General features: G+C 33.3%; 1 protein-coding gene across 3 annotated transcripts; it reads right to left on the bottom strand.

Moving 5' to 3' along the window:
- Positions 1 to 6,335: 6,335 nt before the first annotated feature.
- LOC128207046 (multiple epidermal growth factor-like domains protein 10) lies at positions 6,336 to 22,763 on the bottom strand. 3 transcript variants are annotated; one of them, XM_052909858.1, is made up of 6 exons: positions 15,033 to 15,186; positions 13,586 to 13,641; positions 11,952 to 13,418; positions 10,403 to 10,538; positions 9,749 to 9,834; positions 6,336 to 9,237 (listed from the first exon to the last, which is right to left on the bottom strand). In XM_052909858.1, the coding sequence occupies exons 3-6, from the start codon at positions 13,159 to 13,161 to the stop codon at positions 9,116 to 9,118; spliced, it is 1,554 nt and encodes a 517-aa protein (XP_052765818.1). In that variant the 5' UTR covers positions 13,162 to 13,418; positions 13,586 to 13,641; positions 15,033 to 15,186; the 3' UTR covers positions 6,336 to 9,115. The 3 variants fall into 3 exon arrangements, with proteins under 3 accessions (XP_052765818.1, XP_052765817.1, XP_052765819.1); XM_052909857.1 differs by lacking the exon at positions 13,586 to 13,641; XM_052909859.1 differs by lacking the exons at positions 11,952 to 13,418; positions 13,586 to 13,641; positions 15,033 to 15,186 and adding an exon at positions 22,656 to 22,763.
- Between the last annotated feature and the right edge of the window lie 4,101 nt (positions 22,764 to 26,864).

The raw sequence follows: 26,864 nt of genomic DNA, 5'->3' as shown, positions 1-26,864 counted from the left end.
TCTCAACATAACCCGACATAGACGCGGAAGTTTAAAAGCGGCGGTTCACTTCTGAAACTTGGGTCGTTTAAATTGAATGTCACATTAAGGCGTGTATAATGTAAAATGTATAATGTAATTCACCTCGTTTGGGTCATTTAAAAATATCATGTTTCGAATATACGTTGATGATTAAGTATGCCAAATGTTAGATTGATATGTATTCGAGTGTGTGTTTTATCTTGGTTAAGTGAATAAATCAGACGTGTAAGTGATTGTGTATAAAATAACTCCGAATAGGTATTTCTAATATTTTACAGATCATGCAAGGGGTGAGGACCTTTTTCTTTATTATGTAATTTTTGAATAGTGAGCCATTGAAAATGATCTGATATTTACTGGTAGAAAGTCATATAGACCGATCAGCAGATGATAATAAGAAGTTAGAAAATGTCATTGCCCGGCATTGCTCGATGCTCTATCCCTCAATGTACATTGACCGTCAGCTTCAAATAACAAACAATAATGAATTCAACATTTACCTGCACGCTCAATATATTACAGGCCAGGGTTTTTACATTGAGATTTGGGGGATATTTTTAAAAAAAAGGTAAGGAGGCGAAAATAAAATTAAAAAGGGATAAAAGTTTTCGAAGGAGAACAAAAATAAAACGGATTTTGTTCGATTTATTTGTTTAATTTTAAATCTTCGTACACGACTGTTTTATGAAAAGAAAACACACATGAACTTTGTCAGTCAGTTAAAGCGCCGTACTAGAGGTGAGAGATCAACATAAAGTTTCAAAAGCATAACTTAAGATGCTTTAATAGATTATAAATATTGACCTAAACACAGAGTTCAACTGCGTTTTGGAATTCAATTTTAAGGACTTCTTCAAATGCATCTTAGTGTGCGTATATTATCAACCCAGCGAAGAGAACAAAAAAATATTGCCAATTGTTAAAATCTAGTTCCATCACGAGGATTTCAAGCCCATGATAGGCTCATGGAGTATATCAATTTCATTGTTCTACCTTTAATACTACTGTTTATAAAGATATTTAGAAAACATTGGTATTATTGAAAAGATGTACTTATAGGTTCTGATGCCAACAATATCAGCTTCTCGTTTTGATAGTGAAGTAATCACACAAAGTTTCAGACACGGAGTGGATGTTATTTTGTTTCCTTTTTCAACCAATAGCACCTTTGCCATTTAATATGGCTAACATAAGCAATATAACCAAATAACTTCCTAGCCCTGATGGAAATACCTCCATACTTCAATAGATGGCCTGGGCATACGGACACACAACATAAAAAACAATTCGAAAGCATTAAACAACTTAACACGTTCAATACGTTTCCAAATAAAAAAGTCTCAATACTGTTTTTAGAATTGATCCTTCTAACTCGAGGTATAGAGATGCCCTTAGAGACATAAGCAACCAGTGTAGATCAATATCAGTTTTACACTGACTGCCAAATATTATCTCCAGGTTTGTGTCTGTCATAATAAGGTACAAAACTGTGATATGACAACATCATTATAGTATTTTATAAGTATTTAATGTCTCGCTCAACATTAAAAAATCTACCAAAGTAATAAAACACCTTATTTTTTCCACTTCCATTATTTGATTGTGAAGCAGTATTTGGGCAATGCTCTTCAGAGTCAAATAAAGATTTTTTAAATTCATTTTGACTTTGATGGACACGATATTATTCTGCAGTTCGTGTTTGACATGAGCTCTGCATAATTTTCATTAGCGCTGTTATCCAGTTTATTCATGTCAATATATGACGTGCGCCAACGACTTTTTAATGGCAAATACAACCCACGAATTCCTGTCTTTTTATTTTGACCCGAAAGTGCGCTATCATTCCACGAATCGCGAATTATCATGCTGCAATTATTTTACATTATACACGCCTTAAGATTTTACAAGATTGATTTAAAACGTCATAGAAATCGGTACATATTTGTAGTAAAACATGTGTATATAGTTGCAGTAATTGCGAAAAAATAAGGGGTATGACTAATTAAAAAAAGTGCACTTTCATTTTGACATAACGCTCTTACGGTTACGGGTACCTGTTATGTTTCCCGAGTATTTTCGACATGTCGTATCGTAGTAAAAAATCGATTATGAATAAAAATTGGTACACCAGTTTGTTCTGATGTATGGGTTATATAATACTAATTTTTATTTCTTCTTTACGTTCGAGGATAGATATTCATTTTTATTTGGGTTTTGTAATATTTAGGTACGGCGCTCCCGTAAATATAAAGATATAAATACGTTGGCCTCAGTTGTGGATATGAAATTATAACTAAAAGTTCACAATTTAAAGTTTGAGCGCTTTGTTAAATGGAACATCTTCATATTGGTTCCCGTTTTCATTCGTTAAATAATAATAAGGCTAAAGGATTTCCCATTTGTCACTGGGTGTTTCGCCTCTTATCCCAATACACCGTCTACTTGGTTGGGCAGGTAATGGTGATCAGACAATATCTCGTCCATGTTGGCTTCCTAGTTGGCGTCTTAACCAGAGTCAACTAGTCGATCTCTTTCTGTCGCTATACCAAGAGCGTGGACAGTGAACTATCTGACTCGTCCATGATGACCACGGCTCCCAGCATTTTCCTCATTGACTTCTACGCACAACTTTCACTTTATCCGCGTCTTACAACACCTTACTCTTTACATATATTAAGCAAGTCTTGGCATTTCCCCATCTTGTGATCGAATGCGTACTCATTTTTCTCTTCCAAGGGGAATGTAAGTTCCATCAGAGCATGAAAATCATCTTGAACCTTCAAATAAAATACTAAAAAGTGCAAAACAGTAAATTATGATTTCAAGTTAAACAAAGAACAAATATATTTTAGTTAATTGACTACGTGATGCTTAATATACACTTTGTTATATTACCATTACATCATCTATTTTCAGTATGCTGGCTTCTTATGTTTAGAGTTGAAACCTTGTTATGAACTTGTTAAGAAAATTCGAATATAATGAGAAATTAACGTAGTTGTCAGTTTATCCACAAGCGCCATATTTTTCTTCTCGGACAATTTATATAATGAGATTCTATCATTTACTTGGCAACTTTTTCCTTGTGAACAATCGTGAGCAAGCTAATCGTATTTCTGTCTGGTTTTGACAACTTTAAAAAAATAATATTCAAAAACATGTGCATTCCTTCTCAAATCAAGATCTCAACAGAACCAGCACCATCAGCAACACCACAACCATCATCATCACCACCGACACCACCACAATCACCACCGCCGCCATTAGTATGAAGTGCGAATCTGTATCGGAGTGTTTTTTCATTAACCGTCAGTATAATAATGCGCAATTTAAACTATCCGATCTTTGAAGAAATGTATGTTTACAGCAATTTCTTAACTGCATATTTTAAAGTAATCGAACTTATATTGGCAGACTTTCTCTTAAATAATTTCATAGACTATCTTTCAATTCCTCATGCAATATAATTGTTAAATATTTAGTTATTTAGGTGTGCGTTATAATGCAACATTTATTGAAACAACTTAAATAAAAACTAAACACTATCTAACTCTACGAGTATAAAATGCTTATATAACTATGAGTTTGTAAACCGCACTCTACTTTCAAACATTAACTAAAACGACCGTGTACTTTATCAAACATAAAATGTCCGTGTACTTTATCAATTTGCTTTTAATTCATTTTCAACTTTGAAATAACAATAAGAAGTAAAGTAATAGACGCTGAAACCTATAAAATGCATACAATTTGCTTAAAATAAGATTATTGTATTCATTATTTACGGCTAACACCAAATGTAGCGATAGATTTGCCAAAAGCCGTTTACTTTGCCTAAACTTTCAACTCCGAGAAATCAGTTGGTCAAAATGTTCAAGAAAACTTTAGGATATTAGAGAAAGTTCTTTATAACCGTGAATAGAGCTCTTAAACGTGGGGTTTATGGTCTTTATTTCACAAAAAATATCCAAGTATTAAGGAAGTAATCTTTAAAAACCTTACCTGAGACTTGTTGACATTTGTTGCCGTGCACTTGACCAATAAGGCACGTGGGTTCTCCAACGTGATGTCGGCTGCTGCTTATGACGGCTGTATATGAAATGTTTATCACCGATCTATTATCGCACGTGGTGCATCTTCTGTTTTCATCGCCCTCATTTAACAGAAAACACGTTATTATATTTTTTATCTTTGCCTATATCTTGCTTTGCATTTTATGAAAGTGTTGAATGAGCTTCAAATATAGTGCTTATAAAAGAGCAAGTATTTCCTACTTCTGTTATACTAGTTTCTTTGCTGTTTACGTTTATTTCTAGGTCTCCTTATTTTACACTTATAAGGTGTAGTGCTTTGTCTATCTTGTTTATGCTTGGCAATACTGAATTCAGCTGTCTAATTGTACTAGTAACTGCGATGCCCTGGGATGGGGATGTGCTAGCTGGCGGCGAAAAAGTGTTCTGTGGTGTATTCTGTATTTGATACAACTGCGGAAAAATATTATTATTTTTATCTTTGTCTATAATTGTCTCTTTAATGTTTTCAATGCTCTTTATTTTATTAAGCTTAAGTGTTCTTATCCCACTCTAAAAACCGGTTTTCTAGGCTTACATTTAAATGGAGAAATTGATATATTTTGTTTTTCCCTCTACTTTTACTGTGACTTTCGGCAGCATCTATTTCCAGAATGATTATTCAAATTTCACCCTTAATCGCTTTAAAATCTGCTAGTTTAATCTAAAAAAAGTCCAACAATGTCGAACGAAAATTCCGCATCCATTGCTTTAGGGGCAGGGGTAGTACAGGCGGAAACAAATTTTGTTTGATTTAATACGAGAGACGTTTCATTGAAACAATTTTATACCATACTTACCTTAGGTTTTAAAGATATGTCCCTTTCTCATTCATGAATATTTGTTTTATCTCTGACTTTGCTATTTTGCCATGCGTAAATGATAGTGGCAATGCACAGAGTTAAGCCACTTGCACTATTCTCTCTAAGGAAGCATATACATTCGTATTTATTCTGATAATCCATGAAGTTTTTATTTTTATTTTGATCAGTAATGAATATCTTTGCTGAAGGTCAGGGTTATTCAATACATCTATAGTCGGTGCTTCTCGTTTAATTTTATAACTAGTCGTTACGGATAATATAGAATTGCAGACACCATGAATGAATAAGCGATAAACACTTAAAACAGGTTTCATATATAAACTTAAGGTAAGTTATTAGAATGTTTTTAACCAAAATGTCGAACTATACGCAAAAGTTAATTAATAAAATACGTATTAATTTGCCCTCGCCCTTTAAACATAAGTTAATGGCAAGTAACAATACCACACCTGTGAGATTGCGAATATGACGAAAGTGTTCAGTACCACATACTGGCAAGATATTTATGTATAATATTCATGTCATGTTTGTCATGTAATATATTTCGTTGTATCATGTTTGTATTGTTTATTAATGGATGATCGCTTTGTATTGTACATAATGAAATGATAGAGATTGACTATTGATTTATATTGCAATTCTAAATTATTGTTTTAACTTGCTTTTTCAGTGCACGAGTTTTCGTGTGAACCAGCTTATAGCTGTTAAATAAAAGAACATAAAGAAACCCTTAATTAATTACTTATTACCATACCCATAAAGATGAATAGACAATAAGAACTTGTTACATCAAGGATGCCGAAATACTTTAGGATTAGCATGTGATAAAGAAGAAATATTTGTTTTGAGGCAGCGCTGGTAAATGATGCAAATAAGGTCTCGATAAACTATAAATATGTGTTTAAATAATTACCTTGAAAAATATTAGAGAAGGAAAAAATGATAATTGATCAAAAAAGGAAAATATATTATAAAAACTATTGCATACATCATGTTCGTATTCAAAGCCTGACTATTTGGAATGTTGCATGTGGTGTTAGAATCACACATAATTATACAAGTAATCAAGGTTTTGTATTTTACACGGAGGTAACCAGTGTCTTGATAGTGTAATATCGTTTACCGGGATCGAGTCTCAAAAACATATCAAAATAGAATAGTATGGATATATTGTATTGGTCAATCATATTGATAAAGACAGATTTGGTAACATTATCACATGTTTTCGTACCATGGAAGCTATTCGTCATAGTAAATAAAAGCGCTATAACAAAATCCCGCAACATAACTTTTTTATTCACACGGATATATATTGTAGGTTTTTAACTCTTCGATATGAATGTCTCGCTTAAACAAAGGTATCGGCAATTTAAATTTGTATTTATGCTAAGGAAATGGTTATAGATGTCAACACCGTTATCATTTATAGCTTAACATACATTAAAGTATATTATTTATCAGATAAAAAGACAATATCTTTCAAAAGACACTTAAATGCAATACAAATATCCGTAGATTTAAGCTAAGAGATGTGCAGTTGACTGTAGCATAGACTTTGTTTCACCTGTAACAGCCTGACTTCCTGGTTCGTGTAATTTTAAAGATATTTAAGTTGCCTTAAACAAGTAAATTATTCGGACTTCTTGTTTATCATCAATAGTGTTCAAGTTGTATTTTAAGTTTTAATAGATGAATTTCATCCATTTAATGGCGGTTGTTTCGTTTACATTATACTTGACTTCTGATGTGAATAAGATTTCTGGTAGACGTTTCCTCTTTTTATTCTAAATTGTAAAACTGTATTATTCATTATGGAGTTAATATAAAACGTGACTTTGCTGATTTTGACATGCATCCTTTTGTGACATTGCACATACTTATGAATAAAGCACTGTACTGTCTAAGGAAGCCTGTTTGTTGTCTTTCTTTCGTGAATCGTTTACCAAAAGTTCAAATTTTTCACCTTTACACTGCCATCTTGTCGGTTTTCAAAAAGATAATTATCATAATATCAACAAACAGGTTAAATGCAATTGTAATATCAAACCGTACAAAGTAGTTGAAGTTTTTAAAAGGCTAGTAATTCCCAATATGTTTTAAACGAAGCACATATTTTTCAAACCAGTCGGTATTTCTCATATATGAGCGAGAATCGACAGCCAATAAAAATGGTCCATTTCTCTTATCCTGTATTTGGAGGGTTTTACAACCAATCAAAGCGGCGGAAACTCATAATGGCCGACTTTAATCGATATTTGGCGAGTTTTGGCATATATTGTCGTCAATTGTCTAGTATTAGTACTACGATTTGATTGTCCCCGTATCGCGTCAAATATGTAATAGTTATTTAATTATAATAATAATAAATACACTGTTGTCCAAAATGTTGTCAAAATATTCAATTTGTTTTGTGTCTGTATGCTGTTCGTTTATACAGTATCTATTTTCATCTGTTGAGTGTCTGTGTTGTTTCTCTGCGTGAGTGTCTGTTTGTTTTGTTCAATGTATGTATAGTTTGTTTAGTTACTGTAGAGTTTTCGTTCAATACCAGTTTTGTTTTTGCAGAGTTTGATTGGTTTATACACTGTCACTGTTTTCGTTTAGTGTCTGTTTGGTTGGTTCAGTGTTTGTTTTGTTCATAAACTGTATATTTGGTTTATTCAGTTTATGCTTCGTTTGATCAGCGACTATTGGTTTGTTCAATGTTTGTTTGGTTTGTTGAGTGTTTGCTTGTTTTGTTTTATATTTTTTTATGATTTGATCAGTTACTGTAGTGATTGTTCAGTTCCAGCTTTGTTTGTTCAATGTTTAATGGGTAATTCGTTGTCTTTTGTATTTGTTTAGTGTCTGATTGGTTGATTTACTGTATGTTTGCTTTGTTTAGTGAATGTTTCATTTGTTTAGTGTTCGTTTGCTTTGTTCAATGTCTGTCTCATTTGATCAGTGTTTGTTTCGTTTTGTAGTGTGTGTTTCATTTGTTTAGTGTATGTTTGGTTTGTTCAGTGTCTGTTCATCTGGTCCGTGTCTGGTTCTTTTGTTCAGTGTCTGTTTCGTTTGCTCAGTGTCCGTTCGTTTTGTCCAGTGTCTGTTTTGTGTGTTTAATATATGTTTGTTATTTTCAGTGTCTGTTTAGTTTGTTCACTGCCTGTTCCGCTTGTTCAGTGTCCTTTTGTTTTGTTCTGTGTCTGTTTCGTTTGTTCAGTGTCTGATTTGTTTGATTAGTGTATGCTTAGTTTGTTCAGTGTCCGTTTGTTTCTTACGTGTCTGCTTCGTTTATTCAGTGTCTGTTTTGTTTGATCAGTTTCTGGTTAGTTTGTTCAGTGTCCGTTTGTTTTGTTCCGTGTATGTTTCTCGCTCGAGTTTATAATGCCTCCCCCTTTCATAACTAGGTTATTAGAGGAACTTCTACATTTGGCAAAACAACTTCTTAATTTGGTCTTATCTATCATACCTTTGCAATTTTCGACTTCATCGTTATTCTTAAGATTTTCATAATCAAACAATTTGCTATTTATGAAACTTTTTTTAACCATGTCTGTTTTAACTGGTCTTTAAGCCGTTTAACATATTGATAAGCTAACAGTTTTTTGATTACCAACATTTTGTCGTCTCATAAATATCAAAACCTATTAATATACAAATTAGTTTTCATGTTTGGCTTCTACGATTGAAAACCAATGTTATCATAAAAAAATATCTTAACGTTTTTAAAATATCTATCATTATACGTAATTAATATTCTGACCCAATATTTCATTAAACGCTTAGCAGACAAAATATTAATAGGGTATCTCTCTAAGTCAGCTACCACTGCATCCTAACAACCACTAGGAGAAACCACCATATATCTTTTTCAAACATGAATATTTACAGCTTCAATTGTTTTCATATACTTCAGTCCCCATAGCTCTGCTCCATACATAGGATTGAGACTATTTTTGCATCCAATTTTTTTGTAATAAACATAGCATAAGTTATTTAATACAAATGTTGAAACGAGACGTTCTTGTAGATTTACAAGATTATTTTGATGACTCGAAACAATTTATAATTTGACTATGCAGTTTACATAAGAACCCTCATAATGAAGTTAAAACAAAGATAGCACTGATAACTAAGGTAAGCGTTTATTTAAATATACACTCCTGGAAACATACTACAAACACTTGTGCTTTATCTGTCTGTGTACATTCTCATGTTTTATGAACATTTTTCCCCGACATTCTTGTAGTAGGCCCCCTCATCATTGTAATACACTCTGTTGTCTTCACCTTCGATGGTCAGCTCGGACCTTGGCTCTGAATCGGGTATTTCGTACTCGGCTGTAACGGAAATGATTGTATTTATTAACTAAAATCTAATACAATTTAGTGTGGAAGGATGCAAGTATCAACAAAACTTGCGATCTCATACATTTTTGCAAAGTTCACTGAAATTGTTTATTTTTTTATTATTATTCTGTACTTCCGCGTATTTTGATAAGATTGTTTTATAAAGGAATTATTAGTTTTGCATATAATCTCTATTTTATTGTCCAAAATAGTTTTGAAAACTCTCTGTACCATTTTAAACTGAAAGATGCAGGCGCCAAATAAGCACCTTCAAAAAACAAATGTATCTGAAAACGTTATATAAAATGATATTCTGATACCTGTGGTATTCGAAGGCAAGGCTTTGAAATTTACCAGAAAACTCAACTGTAGTCACAGTTAGCATTGCTTTTGATAAAAGTTCAAATTATAAGGAGTAACATGTTGTCACTGAATTCTTACTATGATGTATTAACTGTCCACTGACAGTATAACAAAAATACAAGGAACAAAATGTGTATACTCGTGCTTGCAACCGCCAATGTTGTGTACGGTTCATCTTTGCTTTTTCCAGGTGATATATCCTCATAGGTCTTCTTTTTCTCCTTCCTGAAAATGCACAGGAAGACGTTAAACTATCAATTGAAAGGGTATTCCGGAGGTTTCGCTCTCATTTGATATTTAAAAACGATGTAATACAGAAAAGGGTAAACTGGACCTGTTTAACACTTCTAATTACCTAAGAGCTTGTAACGGAAACCGTCGACAACATGAAAACATTGTTCTAAAGTACTGAAGATTAAATTTGCCTTAACAACTTGACAAATTCCGCCGCCGTTAAAGCATGTGTTTATAATCTTATATCCACCTCGTATAAGTCCCAAGAAGTGTAGTTGATACAGTTATTGACGCCAGAACTAGAGGTACTGAGTTCAACGATGTCCTTTCTTTTCTATTTCACGTTTTTAAATCGGTAGATTTGTATAATAAAATATATTGATTCTTAACTGTCGTACCTAAACAATTTTTTAAAATTATGAAAAACAAGATCTCAATAATAATAATCGTAACATAAAAAAGATCAAAAACACAGCGCTGAAGTTAAGTATTATGAGAAAAATGAAATATTGTAATTCTTTATGGCTTAAACGTTATGTTTTCATGAGAAAATATTTACCAAATAATCCCCTTTCTCTTCAATACCAGGACAACCACAACTAGCGCTACGATGGCACACACGCCAAGCACACCACCAACCGCTCCACCGATCACAGAACTAGAGGTAATTTCTTCCGTTTGTTGGTTATGGCCTTCTAAAACCCATGATGAAATCATTATTAATCTAGAATTATGAGACGCTGTAATAAAGTTTCCTGGTAAAATATGATCGACAGCTGCTGCAATGGAAGAATAATATTTGTTCTTAACAGAACACGTATTCTATACCCACCAGTCTTAAAGACTAAATTTTAACTATCCTTAACTGGTTTTTACAAAGATACATAATCAAATGTGGATCAAGTGAGTAATAAAACGACCAATGCTGTGCTGGATACATAATATGGGTGATAAGTGGTTTTCTGTTTTTAATAATTTCCATATTCCGAATGGAAAGTGTTTATAACAAATGAACATGAAACCATGTTTTAGTATTTTAACACGCGTAATGGCGACTTATGGAATACCACAATGTACGGCCACTGCAGTTTGTTGCATGAAAATGAGAACAGCTTAAATAGATAATACATTTGGGCTAACTTCTTGTGAAGACCATTGTCACATAAGTAGTCAACACGGAAATAAATCATCGCGTGTTTTCTTTTTTAGCATTTGAATTAGAAAATCAAATTGAGTTCCTTATTCCTTATTTGAAGTTTCATGTGTTTTATAACACGTTAAGACCAAAGTAACGCTGAAAAGGACCATTTTTTGTGTAAACAGTCGGTGTAGATTAATGTTGCATTGTCTTTTTCAAATATTGATGCATGTTTAAAGCATTGCTTTAAGTGAAACACTTCCTTCGCCAAAGTCAACTGCACAACGCTGACTTTTGACCAGTAAAATGTTGATATTTGTAAAGCATTTAACCTTTAAACTTTTGTTTAGGTATAAATAATTACGGGGTTATATGGTTATAATTACAAATTTAAACCGCCAATACCTTTGTTTAAGTGCAATCGTAATTATATTCGTAATATATTACCATGGCATGTGAATAAAATTTGTATTTTGCGGGATTTTGTTATTACATTATGCCTTAAATTACTTAAGGATAGCTCCCATGGAACGACTATATGTAATAATATTACCAAAGATAGTGTCTAAATTAGTATGTTCACCAATACAGTATATCCATATTATTCTAGTTCTATATTTCGTTAAGGTCTTCTCGCTCTCCTTTAGTCCTATTAATACCTCACTATAGTCGTTCACGGGATTTGAAGCAAACTCGTATACGTTTTAAAACAACCGTGTAAAATACAAGACATTGAATATTAACATAATAAGGTGTATTTTAAAGACTCATGCAACATTCCAAATACGTACACATTGAATTAGAACATATTTTATGTAATATTCAATTTAATACATTTTCCTTTATGCTTATACATCAAATACCATGTTTTATTACTGTGTAAGTTTTAGTTCAGTGGAAATTTTACTGATATCTTTATTTTCGGGATTTTGCAAGCTAATTATTTAATTACACACTTTGAGCTTTGTACCTGATTTGCATCTTTTGCCAAGGTATCCTTCAGTGCATCCTCTAAGACATGTACCTTCTAGATCACATATTGTTCCTGAATTATTTCGGCATCCTTGAGAACACTCCTGATCACATTTAGTTCCAAAGTAACCGTCACAGCATCCGTTTAAGCAAACGCCAATTTCTCGTTTACATTCGTTACCAAGACAAAACGGACTACATGTTTCATTACAAAACATTCCAAACACTGAGTTATTTTTACAGCTATTACAGGCACCTGTGTATCTCTCACATGTAGACAAATAACAGTCATGATTGCAGTAACTACCAAAAGCAGATACCGAAGAACAATTGTAACATACACCTTTGATATTGCACATTTTATCTGTACACTCGTCGTTGCAAGATAAACGGCAGATTTGTCCATACTTAGATTCTTTGCAACGGGTACAAGCGGTGTTGGACTCACATGATACACAGTTCGCAGGGCAGACCTCACATAATCCATCATTTTGACGACATTTATTACTTTCACACATCTGTTGACATTCCATGTTGCAACTGTTACCGTAATATCCCGATTCACAAGACAAACAGCTACCATTTGTATAACAACGTGAATCAGCACATTTACCAGGGCACGTTAAGTTGCAAAAAGGTCCGTGATAACCACGATTACATGAATAGCATGTCTGTGAAGAATCATCACAGGTACCATTACAATTTATTGGGCAAGCTTCATTCAAACAGTGGCCTTGAAGTTGATCGCACCCAAACTCACAATTGCATTCAAATTCACATCGATGACCAAAATACCCTGACACACACGACTTACAATTTCCTTCAATGTCACACATATCATAGCAAGTAGACGAGCACGTTAGCTCACATCGACTTCCATATTTTCCAGTTACACATAAAGAGCACACGTTATTATTGCAAGACAAACAGTCTGTTCCACAAGGGAGACACACACCTGTTATAATATCACATTTTGCATTGCCATCGCATTGACAAAGGGATTGACACGTACAACCAAACTTTCCTGTTTCACACAATGAGCATGACGTGGTATTTGTACAATCGGCGCAAAGTTCGCCACATTGTGAGCGACAAGATGCCCCAAAATAACCTTGTTTACATACACAATTACCACTATCACTAAAGCAAGTGGAAGGAACGCAATTGTCTGAACATTTTCCATCGCATTTATTTCCGAAAAAGTTCATACGACATGAACAAAAGCCGTTCGTAGTATTACATTTTTTATCAACACACCCTTCTGCACATGTTGCAATACAGGTTACACCCCAAAAACCGTCTTTGCATAAGTCACAATATGACGGATTAGAACACGTTTTGCAATTTGGATAAGTACAAGGTTGACAATTAAACTGGTTTGGATAAAAGCCGTCGTTGCACTTAATGCATGATCCAGAGGTCCCACTGTTGTCACATTCAATGCAGTTGGAATCGCATTGGGTACCTTAAGAAAATATACCATATTAGTATGACTAACACAAGTCGAAACAAATCATTTAAACATTTTAATTGTTTCAACGATATCAACTTTATATACTTAAATAAAATGAATAACAATCAAATAAGGTGAAATGACTTTTTATTTCATTAATTGCTTCTTAATGATCATACATCGGCCAATTAGTTCCCGGAGGGAGATGAACTTCAGTATGTGTGTTACAGTATGCCTGAAAATGAGAGAGCAAAACTCATCTTGTACCCAAAGGAGAGATACAGCCTTAGTTCAAGTCAAAGTTCTTTCGAATCGATTTATTCGTGTATCACGTGCAACAATATTTATTCCAATGGTATACACTTATTCACTAGTAACCCATACTTTTCGAGAAAACCCATGATGAATTGTACGGTGTATCCTTTCTTGTGTTTTAGAACAAAGTAAATGTGTTCTTTGGTGTATAAGTGTGGACTGTTTAATCAGTTGTGGTATGGGTGTGTTAAAGTAGTTTAACTTTAAACAGCATCTTCGCAAATTCAAAATTATATATGTTAACCTGAACAAATTATTGTTTAAAATGACATAAATGCCATTTTTTTTTAAAATCAACATCTTTATTTTGATAAAGGAATATTGAATGGAATATTTCCTTGGTGTAATGTCCAATCGTGTTCACTGAATCTCGGTAATATAATGCAACACACTCTGTTATTTCCTACGAAGCAGACGAAATGCATATTTTAAATTGATATTAAACGATAAAAACACACAAAAACAGAAAACAAACAAACATTAAACGGATATTTCAGTAGAAGAATATGGTTAGAAAATACCTTATTTTGATAAGTGTGTTGTTTTAACTAAAATTGGTATGTTTTACATTAAGATTATTATATGAGACACCTTACTGAAATGTAATGTAAACAGTAAAACAAATAAGTAGTAGTGAAGAATTATATTATTCCCAACCTTTCCTGTGAAGTTCTGTAGTATTTTATTTTTGATTTATTAGCGCAAGAACAGAAGATGCCCCAGAAGATATGGATAATATCGAGGAAGAAATAAGATCGAGGTATTTATTGAATGTGATTTCTCGCAAAAGGATTGACAGAATAGTAACTCATTTGTTTCTTTTTTAACGTTGATATTGTTTAAAGCCACAATGATCAACACGAGATATATAAACCGCTTACTCAAGAGATTTCGTTGAAGAGTAATTATAAACTATGAGATATTATATATACTGTTAAAGTAAGAGTTAAACAAATAATTCGCCATGGGCTCATAGGAACATGCAAACATATCGGCGAACTATTTCTTATCAGGGAATATACGTAACAATTACGAAGTCAGTGCCGCATTAGCTACTGAGACAGCATGTCATTAGACTTAAAATTACATATTGGGCAACTTGCAGAGCGATTGAAAAAAATACTTTATTGTTTTTCTTGTACACGTTTGCATGTTACCTAATAAAATCGAGGCGACGCATATCTGTACTATATAACTTGATTTAAAGATTACTTGAATTTCACCATACTATAAAAGTGTTTACATATCTCTTTAGTACAAAACTGTTATGAAAATTTAATCAATATTTGTACAATATAATATTCAGCTTACCCCCGCACAGACAAAATCCGAAGCAAACGAATAATACTATTTTCAAAAGAACGTTTTTAGCCTTTATCTGCAATCTTTTTGTATCCAGCTTTAAGCTCATTTTTTTTGTATAATTCATAGACATGTATCCACAATGTTAAATTCAAACCAGGAAGTTCGCTACAGAGTGTTATATCATTTATGATGCGAGTGGCAATTTATTGATCCTAAATATAATACTGGTATGGTAAACGATACGCTTTAGTGATATTTACAATGAAAACTGTTTAAAAGATTTTGTAGCCACTATTTGGTATTTTATTACAAAATAACACATATATATCCTTATGTTCGACATGATACATGGAAAAGTAATTAGTGATATGACTAAGGTTTTTATCCTCAAACGTTTGACTTGGGTCAACTTTTGCAGAGGATTACTTTCATGTACCGCATCGGAGGTTAAAACATCTAAATACATCTAAATACTTCCTGTTTTATATTGCGGAAAAGTAAAATGTCGTCCAGCTACATCCCAACACAGCAATGTAGCGTGTCAGAACATAGCCACTGTTATACGGAAGCAATAAACGGGGGCCTCAGCAACGCTTAGACCAACAATGGATAATATTACGTTCTCAGCAACGTAATAAGTAAAACTCTCAAAACTGAATATGTCACTTCTCAAATTTAAATTCAAAAATGAGGCTCAACCCTATTGCCTCCGTGACATAAATGCCACCCACTACAAGGCTTGTTACATGGAAAGACTGGTGATTGAAGAAGGGCTCCCAGATAATATTCAGCATACATCTCTCCGCAACTAAATAGCAAAGGGTGACTTTTGACGAACAAAGTGAAATCAGCTAAGATATTAAAAACAAAAGTTGGTGAGCTTGATTTTTTAATGAAGCTGCTGAGAAACAGAAGGAGTAAAACGCCAGACATTTCAAATGAGATGATAGTTAAAATGATATCATATTCGAATGAAAATCTCGTCAAGGTTTTTAAACGCTATTTTATGAAAGCGCTTATGCCAAATAATGATTCAATTACTGTAACAGCTGAAAAGCTAGACAGATACTTAAATAACTGTGATCAAAATAAACAATATCGTGCGTGCTTGGTGCGTACGTGCGTGCATACGTTTGTGTGTGTGTGTGTGTGTGTGTGTATGTGTGCGCGCGCGTGCGTGTGTTCGGTAATAAATTGCACATCGTGTATTTATCGCAGTATGTATATATGTGCACCTCACAGTACGACTGAAAGGCTAAGGTTGAAGTTTTAAGTAGCAGACGCGGTGATGGTTGCTTCGAGCAATACATTTACAATTAGCGACCTGGAAATATGTATCCGCTTTATGAGGAATTATATACGGCATTCGTGTGACCAACAAGTGTAAGTTAAGTTTGGAACAAATTTCATTATAAAATTAATTTCGTGCCAGCATTATGTTTTACAATACATTCAGCGTGTCAAAAAATACATGCAAGTAAACTTAATAGCAAGAAAATCATCATAGCATTTCCGATAAGATACAGATAATTAATAAACCGAAATAGTTAATAGCCACACGTTTCGTTTCCAAAACTTTTTACTATTAAAAAAAAATGTTCTGACATTATTGTAGCATTGTTTTGAAACATATTTTACCAGAAACAAATAAATGCAATTTGTTTGAAAAAAGATTTATTTTACAGATTTATATATCCATTTCTTCAATTATTTCTAAAATCATATAAGATGCTAAAAATGAGATATTTATTTCTAGAATTACCGATGAATTAACAAGGATGTTTATCGGTTTTATTTCTTTGTTCGTATGTTAACTTGCGTTTTTACCCTCCCATCGCCATTGATTACACTCATGTTATTGTTGTTGTTGTTTTAAGTTCTTTAATTATTTAATTATTTAAACTCGTCTCGTCGTTGTTGTTTTTTGTTTCTTTCTGCACCATTGCCGAAATGTCTGCTCCCAACGTGATTTATTTTCAGCTGCGTTTGTTCACTCCGACGGTACTGTTTGATTTTCCGTCGCCGTTGTTTGTATTCCTAATTGTGATCCCAATTATCGTCGCTAATACAACTCCTGTCAACTAGCTGTTCCGTCGCTGTCAGTGGATATCCCGCCATTAATACATTCAAATAATAGTGTACAGTGTACGATACGTACGAATATCAATAACACTGTCGAATGTCATGCATATCTTATGTTTATAACAAGCACAAGAAAGGCGAAAACGTTTTCTTTAAAATTCATTATTAAAGTATGGGAACTCAAACACTAAGTTTCTTCTATCAAACAGACATAAACGGACTTTAAAGGTTGATTAAAATGCGTAGGTTATACGAAGGGCCTTAAAACCAAGCGACGTCTAATCATTAATTGGTTCTTACTTTCACTGACATCTGACGCCGATCATAATAAACTTTAAAATATATTTCGACATTACTAGCAATTGTGTATTTTTAAAGACTCCCAAATGAGTATTCATATATCATGAAGACGTTAGCAACTCCATATCATTGCCTGTTGATACTGGTATAAACGAAATAGTCATCACGGGTTAGAACAGTATCTCACTAAACTGCTCCTGATTGCTGAACATGCGTATAAACACTCGCCCCACAATTTGTACAGAAAGAGAAAAAAGTGTGTTTAGCTTGATTTTGTTGTATGGAATTTAAGATAGTTTAAAAAAAGTGCGACGGTTTTGAGTCTGTTAGGTTAAGATCTCGAAAATCGTGAACTCCACTGTTTTCACTAACTGTTACAATGCAGTTCTAAAGCAAAAAAGTTAATTAATTAATTATCTTTTAGTGTTTGTTTGTTTAGTGTCTTTCTTGTTTTTGTGTCACTGTCTGTTTCGTTTGTTCAAAATTTAGTATTTAATTGGTTTGTTTAGTGTCTGTTTAATTTGTTCAGTGTATATTTAATTTGTTCAGTGTATATTTGATTTGTTTAGTGTGTTTTTGGTTTGTTCAGTGTATAACGTGTTTGTTTAGTGTGTATTTGTCTTTTTCAGTATATGTGTAGTTTGTTTATTGTCTGTCTCGTTTTATTGTGTCTATATGGTTTGCTTGGCATCTGGTTTGATTAAGTTTTGTATAGTTTGTCTGTTTATTTGTTTAGTTTCTGTTGTGAATGTTCAGTAACTATTAGTGTATTTAGTGTAACCTGCGTTTTTACTGTGATTGATTTGTTTGTTCAATGTTCATTTGATTTGTTGAGCGCATCTTGTTTTGTTTAATGAATGTGTGTGTTATTCAGTGTATGTTTTGTTATGTCAGTGTGTGTTGGTTTTGTAAGTCCCCGTTTGGTTTGTTCAGCATCTGTTTGGATTATTCAGTGCCTGTTTGGTCTGCTCAGTGTCATTCAAAAAGAGCAATTGTTCTCGCTCCTTAACTTTAGTAAGTAGTGTTGAAAATGACAATTCAGTTGATTTGAGTTGCATTTTTTTATTTATTTAGTTGAAAGATCTAAAATCATATAGCTAAAGGTCACAAAAAGAATATACGTACTGTATAGATAAAACATTATCTTCGTAAAAGAAGCAAATTAATGTTTAACCTGTGCATTTATAATGACTATGCTCACTTTTAACTCCTACATGTATGTTGCTTGTTAGAACAATATTACATTTCATTTAATACGGATATTTCATTGAGAGAAACATTATGGTAGTTATATCAATAATGATAATTCACTAAACTTGTATAAAATGTGATTTTTGATGGAGAAATGAAGTAAACAGTAACATCCATTTGATCTCAACAATCGACGTTTATTGTTGACTTTTGTAAAGCAAATTAATACATGTTTTGTTTCCCTAAACTTGAGTTTAACAATAGATACTGCATTTCTATTGTAATAAAGCTCAGATGTTATTCATAAATAATTATTGTAATTCATTTAAAGTTTAGACATTCAAGTATATCTACCTGAATCAAACATTGAATTCAATTAATAATGATAATGAACTAATTTACTGTTATACTTGCTTTTATTGCTATGTTTTACCATGTTCCATGCATTTTTTTTATCTGATTTACAAGTATAAATTATGTCAGTCGTCTGCTTCTGTGTTCATGTCGGAGGACCCTTACTTATGGGTCACGTGTCACTGTAGGCGTGGCCTTATCGTCATCGGCGTGGTGTCAATTGGTACAGTGTCTGTTTGGTTTGTTCAGTGTATTGTGTTCCCCAGTTTCTGTTGTATTTGTTTAGTATCTGTTTAGTTTGTTCAGTGTTTGCTTGGTTTGTTTAGTATATGTAGGTTGTTTATGTGTACGTTTCTTTTTATAGCGTGTTAGTTCAGAGTCTGTCTGGTTTATACAGTGTCTGTTTCGTTTGGTCAACGCATTTTATAGTTTATCCAGTGTCTGGTTTGTTAAAACTTTAGTGTATTTTTGGTTTGTTTAGCATATTTTGTTTTGTTCAATGTCTGTATTGCTTGCTTAATGTCTGATATATTGTTTTTGTGCTTTTGGTGTTAGTGGGGTCAAGATCAAGGTCATTGTGACTAAATAGAGCAATTGTTATCGCTCTTTCACTTTAGTAAGCAGTGTTGAATGGTAATTAAACTTAGTTTGTATGTAGCTTATGTTAAGGCATATATTTGGATTGATTTTGGATTTCTGGGGTAAAGGGCAAGATCATTGTTACTGAAAGAATTAAAATGGTTTCCGCTCAACAACTTAAGTGAGGATCTATGGATAGTGATGATGAAACATAATGTGTAAGTAGCGTATGTGAAGTCGTATCTCGGAATTGCTTTTGATGTTCGTCTAGGTCATTGTAACTAAAATGGAAATATAGTTTCAGCTCGATAACATAAGTTACCATCGATGGTCGTAGCTTTGGATTAGGTTCGTCAGAGTATTTACATACTCATAAAACATAATTAAATCTACACAAACAAATTAACGGGAATTTGTTTCTAAGGCCGCTTTATCGAAATAAATGTAATAGAGGTTGGATTAAATTATTTTTGGTCTAATCAAATATATAAGAAAGTAACGTGTTTTCTTTAAAGAAACTGTACGAAATACTATAGACACAAATTTACATTTAAAAAAAGAGAAGATATCGGATGGGGTGAAGCAGATGCAGCAGTGCCTGAGTAACGGAACACTATTTTTATATAATCTTATCTCTATTTACATTGTGTTTGTCGAGTTTGGGTTAAGCTGTATTTAACCAAACGGATTAATACGTATACATGTTCATTATTTCCAGACAATTCATCTTTATCGGTTTGATATGCTAGTACAATGGCAACTCTTTATGTCCATGTGAAATGTACCTAGGCTAAGATTGGATAAAAGTGTTTTGATGTCTAGGTTTACAAAGCTGTTACTAAAGTAAACAAAGAATGAATTTGTTAATTACTCAAAAGTCAGCCTAGCTAGCCCAAAATTCTTTTCACATTTGTAGTTTGCTTGAATATTATTATTGGAGAGAGATTGAGCCCACCACATCTGCACTTTTCATTCGTTTGTTTGGTTTGTTCAGTATCAGCTTTGTATGTTAAGTGAGTATTGGTTTGTTCAGTGTATGTTTGTTGAGTTACTATATGGTTAAGTGTCCGATTGGTGTGTTAAGTGCATGTTTAATTTGTTCAGTGTTTAGTGTGTTCCGTATATGTTATTTGTTCAGTGTGTTTTTTGGATTGTTCGGCGTCAGTTTGTACATTAACTTTATGTATGGTTCATTGCCATTTTGATGTTTGGCGTCTGTTTGCTTTGTTTATTGTCTGTTTTTTATGTGGACTATTCCAGGTTCGTTTGGTTTGTTCAGTGTGTGCTTGATTTGTTTTACTGTATATTTGGTTTATTCAAATTTGCAGAGACTGTTCGTTTGTTTAATGTCAGCGTGAAGTGTTAAGTATATGTGTGGTTTAGTCAATGCATATTTGATGTGTTCAGTGTTGGTTCGGGTATTTCAGCTCCTGTTCTTTTCTTTATTTTTTTATGTTTATTTTATCAGCGTCTGATTATTTTGTTTAGTGTCTGCATGCTGTTTGTTTGTTCAGCATCTATCTTCGTATGTTCAGTGTGTGTCTGTTTGGTTCGTTAACTGACTATTCAGTTTGTTTATTATAAGCTTGTTTTGATCACCGTCTATTTGGTTTGTTCAGTGTCTGTGCGGTTTCTTCAGTGTCTGTTTGTTTTGTTAAATGTATGTATGGGTTGTTCAGTTGTTACTCTAGTGGTCGTACAGTACAAGTTTGTTTGTGCAATGTCCGATTGGTTATAACACTTTCTATTTTTTGTTAAGTGTCTTTCTGGTTTATCAGTTTAATCAGCAACTATTTGTTTGGTGCAGTGTGTGTTTGTTTTGTTCTGTGTCTGTTTGTTATGTTCAATGTATGTATGGTTTGTTAATTTACGGTAGTATTCGTTTAGTACCAGTTTTGTGTGCAGTGTTTGATTTGTTAATACACTGTCTGTTTTTGTGTTGTGTCTGTTTGGTTGTTTCAGTGTTTGTTTGGTTTGTTCGGTGTGCGCTCGTGTTTTGAAATGTTTTATTATGATTCGATAAGTTTCTGTAGAGTTTGTTCAGTACCAGCTTTGTTTGTTAAGTGTTTGACTGGTTAATTCATTGTTTGTTTGTATGTTTAGTATATGTTTGGTTGAGTCAGTGTATGTTTGGATTGTTCAGTCTCTGTTTTTTGTGTATTGTACGTTTGATTTGTTTAGTGTCTGTCTTTCAGTGTATGTTTTTTTATTCAGTTATTATTGGAAATGTCCAGTGAGTCCGTGGTTTGTTCAGTGTCTGTTTTGTTCAGTGTGTTTGTTTTGTTCAGTGTGTGTTTATTTTGTTTATTGTCTGCTGTTTGTTTGGTATCTATATGTGTTTGGTCTGTTTGGTGTATTCATTTGCTAAATGTCGGTATGCATTGTAATTCAATTATGTAAACAACTATATCATTATTATTTAACAAATGTATATGGCCACCCGCTAAATCATTTATATAGAGTATATATCATTGAAACAGGTATCCAAGGTATAAAAGGTAAAGCAGGTCCGACAATCTCATAATTATGTACGACAGCATAGAATAAAAAGACATAAGGAAATAGTATAATATTGTTACTTTGATTTAGTTCTTCTAGTATATATCTAATGCAATTCTAATATAATATAAATTTTGTCAGCTACATAAGAATTTCGCAAGTTAAATGCATAATATACAAATAAAAATCTGTGTTTTCAAATTTATTAATTCTGACATGACAACATATTGTAAAATGATCGAAAAATTGGATATTTATAATTCAGGCTTGGTACATATTTAATCCCTAGACTTGGAAACAATTGACAAACAAGTAAACAAATGGATTCGTCTTCCACAATCATTTCACAATATGGAAAAATATCTTTAATACATATGCATTTTTCGACTTCATAATTATTCTTTAAATTTTCATAAAATAGAATGGTTTACTGAGTATAAATGAATACACACATGTAGTGAAATGGTTGAGAATTTGGAGGCAAACAAATTACTGTTATTGTTTGAGTCAATTAGTGATAATTTTATTAAACGAGGATTGGCTACTTCAGAGAATACATTATTCTAATTCACTTCATAGCCAATTAATATCGCATTTTTATGTAAAAGTAACGTAAACTCTTACCAGTAGACTTGCATATATCCAAAGTCAGGTATAATGTAAAAATAAAAACCACCGCGAATCGATTCATCTTGTTAAAGCATAATATTGATGAAACATGAAGTCCGAATAGGTTCCTTGTTTAAGGTAACTCGAAAGTCTTTTAAACTTTAAACAAGGTTAAGTAGGAAGTTAGAATGTAACATAAAGTACGGTATTGTAAGGCAGAGTCTATGTTACAGTCAACTGCACATTGCCAGTGAATTTAAGCGAGTACAGGCTCGATACGCTTATAAAAGAAAACCATGTTTTATTCGTCAGAAAGGATCTTATCTGATAAATACTATATATAAACATAATTTGGATTGTACTATTACGGGAGTTGCCATTTCTTAAAATGAAAGAAACCCACTGATACTTTCGTATCCAAACGTTTTAAAAAACTGTAGTAAGTATACTTTTGTACAAAAATGAACTCCGAAAAATATTCTACCACAACAGAACATAACATATCTTATTACACGTAAACTTTACATTTTATTTGGGTTAGATTTACATATAAATATATTAATATTACAACTAAACTATGCGGTGAGCGACTCATATTATTGACATATCAAGGATGAACAGAAAAAAAGTACTATTGCAATTATCAAAGTAGTACAAGAATATAATTTGACTTTCGTATATGTATACATGTTGGAACAACCATTTTCAATATATGATTGAATACATGACGAACATAGAATTAAATTCTAAACATAAGGGTAAAACGTGATCTAAATATTCTAAATGATAATGTAAGATACTTATTACGATGCACAATTAATGATATATAAAGGATAGTATGATAGGACGCTTTTCTTGTGACCTTTATCACGTCGAGTTTGGTGTGTAAACACGTATCTGTCGAGACCGCAGACATGATACAGGTCACAAGCGTTTTATCCATTTTTATTCCATTTATTATATACTTGCCTATTTAATTATTCCCTTTTTCTGTTTCAATTTGATTTACCGCCATCTGTCAATTGCGCGTATGAATTCGAATGTGTTATGTAGTTTTGTGTGATGAAGCCAAGGGAGGCTACTACAGCGAAACGAAACCAGAAATTACAGAATTCACTTTATTGAGCAAGTTAAGAACAAAAAAGTTTGTGTTTTAGCAAAAATAACAAATTGCTTGTTCGAGAACAATTATTACATGTCACAGCACAAAAGAAGCCTTCTTCTTTGTATTGGCGAGTTTCTTATATTTATGATAATAAAAATGGATAATGCATCAATTTATAAACTTCGAAATGGCAAACATCTAGTTCACTGAAGTAGCAGTCTAAATTAGAAGTGTAAATTTTTATCTCTGCTTCGTGCTTATCCTGATGGTTCTTTGAAGAACTTGAGAACCATGTTCCTGTATAATTACATGCTAGTTAGATAGTTTAATGTATTTAAAAGTTGACAGGTTTTACCATTTGATTTTGGTCATGCTATTTTTACGTGAAAGTAGTTCCGAGATTACACACACGATACTCGCATGATACGGAATCAGAAAACGACTGTATCATGATACGGAATTTTCAAAACGGCGTGCTGTATTTCTGTGCTTACTAATGCCATCAGCGATACTATTTTAATTTCTCGGCACCCACTAAATCGCGAGGTCGGTATTATTTGTGAAACATATGCCGGAAATACCTAAAGCTAATTCGTGCAACTCTAACTTGGGACTGCTTGCTTAACTACTTGCACACACGACTGTGAGTCGGAAAACTATTTAACAGACTGATGAGCATGCACATCGCCATGAGATCTAAATGCAAGAAAAAAAACCCCGCCTTTAGCTACCTTCAATTTGATTTTTTTTGACAATCTTCGTAAGACCACATAATCATGAGAAATAAAACCTGGACAATTTGCAATGTACGCACCCAATGCAAAACCACTAACATCGCACAAGACTTTCAACACATAAATTGATGTATCTTTACTCAAAAACCTATTTATGTTGTCTATACGATCCATCCAGAACTCAACTTTTCAAACACACCAATTTTCAGACGATAAAGCAATTCTTTGATCCCAAGAAATCTTAGAGATAATTTCTAAATACAGAAATATAGTTATGAGTCTAGCGATATAACCAATAATGTGCACCATGGAAACCATTTACCCTGTACATTTTGCAAGTGACCTGTTAAACGGAACAAAGCCGTTTTTAAATCTGCAATTCTCCTTTCAGGAATGCAAATAGGAAAATGTGCACTGTCCGAGACTAAACCTATCCATTCAAGTCTTTGTACTCTATCCAAACTGACTTTTCTTCATTTACCACAAGACCTGCATCAGATAAACGTTTTCTGACAAATAGGGAATCCTTCATTGTACTTTCAAAATTCTTGTTAGTACCCCAACCATCGTCGAGAAACATTGCAACCTTAATTGCATTGTATCTCCAATATTTGACAATTTCACGTAATGTTTAAACAAAACAAGAAGGGGCACAGCTCAATTCAGAAGGTACGACTGAATAACAATAGTATTTTTCCTTTAAACTTAAGCCTAAACACGTATGATGCTCTCGGAAATTGTCAGTATCTTTTAGGCAAATCAAACTTAAAAAAACAACATTTTTCGTTGTCAAAATATTCTATTACTGTTTTTCCAATCTTCAAATGTCTTTTTTTCAAATACATTTATTTACAATTCTAAGATCTAAAGTATATATTTTATACATAATTAATTGACACTTTTAAAGGACTCACCACGTGTGGAATTTTGAGCATATCACAAACAGTTTCCTCAACAAAGTCCATATCAGACAGTGCCGATTTATTATTGTTTTGAAATGATTCATCAGGACTTTTCAAAAAAGGGACTTTTATACCCATTTTCTATAGTGTCTATAAGATATGGATATGCGCCAAAACGAAACATGTGCTTTTAAATTCACATTTACACGTATGCCTAAAACTGGACTGTACTTGTCTAAACGATGCATATCAATACCATTTTGGCCCCAACAGTCACTAAAGTCATGAACATACCTCACATCGTTTAGGCCCTGCGATGCAGCATTTTCATTTGACTGACGAACAGCCGACCAACTCGCAATCACACTGGAAGTGTCATTTGCGTCCGCAACCGAAGCGGAAGGCGTTTGCGTTGGCGTTGGAACTGGCTTGGTTAGTGTGGTAGGGGCGAACAATTTGCTGTCTTTCCCCACACATGACCATGGATTTCACTCGATTGGAGAACGTGGTACTGGAAAAGTAGCCCTTGGTCAGAGTCTCTGACGTAACGGTGGCCGTTGGCGGTGTTTGAATTATCAGATTTTAGTTTTTGATTCCCTAGGACACGGCCTTGAGAATTTTCTTTTAATCATTGCTGTCTTAGCCCATGTTTGGAGTTTCGTAGTCCCTGACCCCGTTAGAATGATCTGCTAGACGCACAAGTTTGTTTCTATGATTATTTTTCTTTAATGATTCATTAGCTTTTGCTTTGGCCGTGTCCAAAATCGCGCAATCAATAGCAGCATGGCAAAAAGAAGAAATTTCCTTCTTTTCCTGAATTCAATGTTACACGTGTACAAATGTTCTAAACACTAGGAATGGCCAGTTTGTCCTACGTTCTTTTATTACTACAAAGTTAGTTGTAAAGCGTGTCTGTGTGCATCAAAGTATTCTCGGAAAAGGCAAATTACCTTTAATACATCTTCTTTGTGCGCCGAGGGCCTACCTGGCTCTCCATGGCCATGTGGCATGCCAGCTCCCCCTTTCGGTATGTCGCTGCGCCCTCCTAACGACTCCTTCCGCAAGACACTGCCTTCTGTTTAAGTTCCCGCAAACATAGCCTACCAGTGGCTTATTTAAGTTAATAAGTAATATTAAGTATTTAATTGCCAATGCCCAATATGAAAATGTTCAAGAAAAATAAAACACGCTATAAGTTTACAATGACGTAATCTTCATTGTACCCCACTGGCTTATCAAATGTTTTACCAAATCAGTACATAATCCAATACTTGTAATTTTTTCCCGTGGAAAATGTCGCCAGTAGCGTAGTCGATAATGCTATTGATTTCAGACCCAATGGAAAAAATCGAAGATTTGTTTTATATCTTATCTGCCTTGTGTTTTTTTTTTAAATTATCATATAAGTAGTTTAATTCGTAACAGTCTTACCTTATCATTTGAATGTTTAGTTAAAATGTTGAGTATAGGCTTTAAACAGGAA

Source organism: Mya arenaria, chromosome 10 (assembly GCF_026914265.1).
Source record: "Mya arenaria isolate MELC-2E11 chromosome 10, ASM2691426v1".
NCBI lineage: Eukaryota > Metazoa > Mollusca > Bivalvia > Myida > Myidae > Mya > Mya arenaria.
The sequence above is the reverse complement of the archived record's forward strand: the minus strand, read 5'-3'. Positions and strand labels throughout refer to the sequence as shown.